At 55.9% G+C, this 3,616-nt stretch overlaps 1 protein-coding gene across 1 annotated transcript in view; it reads left to right on the forward strand.

Annotated features, from left to right (window-relative positions):
• The window catches only part of pabpn1 (poly(A) binding protein, nuclear 1), a gene marked incomplete at its 3' end in the record, with an annotated part of 4,467 nt that extends 1,198 nt beyond the window's left edge, over window positions 1-3,269 (forward strand). Inside the window, exons 2-6 of the mRNA XM_043684930.1 lie at window positions 362-367; window positions 684-793; window positions 903-970; window positions 1,664-1,770; window positions 3,182-3,269. Of these exons, the coding sequence (XP_043540865.1) occupies window positions 362-367; window positions 684-793; window positions 903-970; window positions 1,664-1,770; window positions 3,182-3,269 (379 nt within the window). The remainder of the gene's footprint in view (window positions 1-361; window positions 368-683; window positions 794-902; window positions 971-1,663; window positions 1,771-3,181) is intronic.
• Window positions 3,270-3,616: the final 347 nt, after the last annotated feature.

The raw sequence follows: 3,616 nt of genomic DNA on the forward strand, positions 1-3,616 counted from the left end.
GGGGTAGAGAGTGGCTATCAGTGAGGGGAGAAATCTGGGGACGGAGGGGGGGGGGGTAGAGAGCGTGTCAGAAAGTAAAGAGATTGGGAGTTGGGGGCACTGCAGACAGCTCTTTCAGTAAGACTGACCCGGCTGGCTTCCACATTAACTGGGCTCATACTTACTGGGACTTAGCATGGCATGGGGGGTGGGGGGCGGGGGGAAGAGAGAGATCTCATAGAAACACACCAAGTCCTGGTGGGACTGGGACAGGCTAGATGTTCCCAGTGGTGGGCAAGTCAATAAAAAGGAGTAAGCCATTCAGGACTGAGACGGGGAAGAGTCGTGAGCCTGTGGAATTCTCTCCCACCGGACATTGTTAGGACCCCAGGTCCCTCGATATGTTCAGGAGGGGGCTGGACGTGATGCCCGTGGCTGAAGGGGTCAAGGGGTATGGAGAGAGGGCGGGAATGGGATACTGAGACTGTTCTGAATGGTGGGGCAGATACCCTACGCCTGTACCTGTTTTCGACATTGAGCGGGCAGTGGTCTAGTGCCAGGGCTGATTCTGTGAGGACTCTGGTGGGGCTGCTACGTTATCTCGGCTCTGCTTGTGGACTCTTGCTGTGCGCCCGCTCCCCCTGCCTGCCTGCCTGCCTGAACCGCCCACCCTGGTGTAACCCTTCGCTGTCCGCTCCCCCTCAGGAACTGGAGGCCATCAAAGCTCGGGTCCGAGAGATGGAGGAAGAGGCAGAGAAACTGAAGGAGCTGCAGAACGAAGTGGAGAAGCAGATGAACATGAGTCCGCCTCCGTGTGAGTATCTGTCCCCTGCCAGGGCCGTGGGGGGAGCTGGTGGGTGTGTGTGTGTGTCTCAATCACTCTGTCAGCTCCCACTCTTAATGCCATTCCCTTGCTGTTCCAGCCGGTCCTGTCATCATGTCCATCGAAGAACGCATGGAGGCTGACGCACGCTCTATCTACGTTGGTAATGTACGTACGGCAGTGCACAACCTGTAACCCCTTCCCCTCTATCTCTGTATTCCGCCCGCCCACTCTCCCTCCTAATTCACCCAGTTCTCTCTGTCTCTGACATCTCTCTCCCTCCTTTCCCTCTGTATTTTTCTCTCTCTCTCTGTCTCTGTCTCGTGCTTTGACTCAATTTGGATGTCTGTCTTTCTCCCACTCTCATGATTTGATCTTTTCTCTCTCTCCCCTGCTGCCTCTGTCTCTCATTGTACTTCCTGAGGAGTCTCTGGGTGTCTGTCTTGCGCACTCGCTCTCTCCTCCTCTCCATTGTCTGCACATTCCTGATGAAGGGCTTGTGCCTGAAACGTTGACTCCCCTGCTCCTCGGATGCTGCCTGAGCGGCTGTGCTTTACCAGCACCACGCTCCCGACTCTGATCTGCAGTGCTCACTGTCTCCTGGGTCTGTCTGTGACCTGTGTTTTGACACACTCAGATGTTTTGGTTTCTCCCACTCGCATGCTTTGATCATTCTCTCTGTTTCTCCCCTGCCTTTGTCCCACATCGTGCTTCCTCGGGTACGTCTGTGTCGCTCTCTCGCTTGCTCTCACTCTTTCGCTTGCTCTCTGTAGTCTGCTTCGGGGTGTGTCTCTCACTGTAGCCCCCTCCACCCGTGGTGTGTCTGTTAACTATTTAACTCTGTGTCGACCCCGTGAGCAGGTGGACTACGGGGCAACTGCCGAAGAGCTGGAGGCACATTTTCACGGTTGTGGGTCGGTGAATCGGGTGACCATCCTCTGTGACAAGTACACAGGCCACCCCAAAGGGTGAGTCTGACTTCCTGTTCGTTCACGGGGACGAGGAGGCCCGCTGGCCAGACCCAGCATTTATCCCCCTCCCTCGTTTCCCACCCCCCACCCCCCCCTCGATAAGGTGATGGTGGTAGGTGGGGGTGAGTGAGTGAACCGCTCCATTCCGGGTAGACTTTTGGCAAGGTGCTGTCTGAGGATCTTTGGTGATTTCCCACCGTGGACAGTGTACACTGCTGCTACTGAGTGTCAGTGGGGGAGGAAGGGAGGGGGTGTCAGTGGGCGGGGGGCTGCTCCGTCCCTGGACGGTGTCGAGCTTCCCGAGTGTTGTCAGAGCTGCCCCCGTCCCCCGTCCAGTGGGGAGTATTCCCTCACCCTCCTGACTTGTGCCTTGTTGATGGTGGGACAGGGCTTTACAGGGGCTGGGTCCAGGTCAGTTTCTGTGATGGACTGTATCCTACTCACCTGTACAATGGTGGGGAGCCCAATTGACCAGCCAGTCTCCCAGCTCCTGGCTCACTACAGTATAATGTCAGGATAAAATTATTTTAAACCCCATCCAAAAGCATTTGATGGTCGGTGTGAGGGGAACTTGCCTTTCAATTAGTAGCAGATATTTTTTGTTTTTATTTAAATGAAACCCTACCATCGCTCAAACATCCCGGAGGTGTGGGGTGCACAGGAGGAAGGGTGGCACGCTGGCTTAGTGGTTGGCACTGCTGCCTCCCAGCACCAGGGACCCAGGTTCAATTCCAGCCTCGGGGCGACTCTCCGAGTGGGGTTTGCACATTCTCCCCCTTGTGTGTCTGTATGGGTTTCCTCCGGATGCTCTGGTTTCCTCCCACAGTCCAAAGATCTGCAGGTTAGGGTGGATAGCCGTGCTAAATTACCCATAGTGCCCAGGGAGGTGTAGGTTAGGGTGGATTGGCCGTGCTAAATTACCCATAGCGCCCAGGGATGTGCAGGTTAGTGTGGATTGTCCATGCTAAATTACCCATAGTGCCCAGGGATGTGCAGGTTAGGGTGGATTGGCCGTGCTAAATTACTCATAGTGCCCAGGGATGTGTAGGTTAGGGTGGATTGGCCATGCTAAATTACCCATAGTGCCCAGGGATGTGTGGGTGAGGCGCATTAGTCAGGGGTTGATACATGGTAATGGGGTCGGGGGGAATGGGTCTGTGTGGGTTACCCTTCGGAGGGTGGGTTTGGATGTTTTCCCACTGGAGGGATTCTATGAGATTGCCCTAGGACGGAGTGAGGAAGGGAGGCTGCATCAGCTCGCTTTGTTTCAAGCAACGAGGGTCGGGGTGGGGTGGGGTGGGGTGCTGGCGGCTGAGAGGGTGGGTTCTGGGCGAGGGACGATGGGGGTGAGGGTGAGTGTCTGTGCCTGGCCTGAACCTGGTTTCTCCCTCCCCCCACCCCACTGCAGCTTTGCCTACATCGAGTTCTCAGACAAGGAGTCTGTTCGAACAGCCATGGCACTGGATGACTCTCTCTTCAGGGGAAGGCAGATCAAGGTGAGAGCGTCAGGGGCGTGTGTGTGTGTGGCTGATTTCCCCCTCCCCCTCTGAGCTGCAGGGAGAGGCTGAACAGGCTGGGGCGTCGGAAGCTGAGGGGTGACCTTATAAAATCATGAGGGGGCATGGAGAGGGTAAATAGACAAGATCTTTACCCCCTGGGGTGGGGGAGTCCAGAACTAGAGGGGCGTAGGTTTAAGGGGAGAGGGGAAAGGGAGCTGAGGGGTAACTTTTTTTCCCCCAGAGGGTGGTGCGTGTGTGGAATGGAATGGGACAGGAATGGGAAGGGTTTGGAGGGATATGGGCCAAGTGCTGGCCAAGGGGAGTAATTTAAGTTAGGATATCAA

The sequence above is a fragment of the Chiloscyllium plagiosum genome, unplaced genomic scaffold, assembly GCF_004010195.1.
Source record: "Chiloscyllium plagiosum isolate BGI_BamShark_2017 unplaced genomic scaffold, ASM401019v2 scaf_92507, whole genome shotgun sequence".
In the NCBI taxonomy this organism is placed as follows: domain Eukaryota; kingdom Metazoa; phylum Chordata; class Chondrichthyes; order Orectolobiformes; family Hemiscylliidae; genus Chiloscyllium; species Chiloscyllium plagiosum.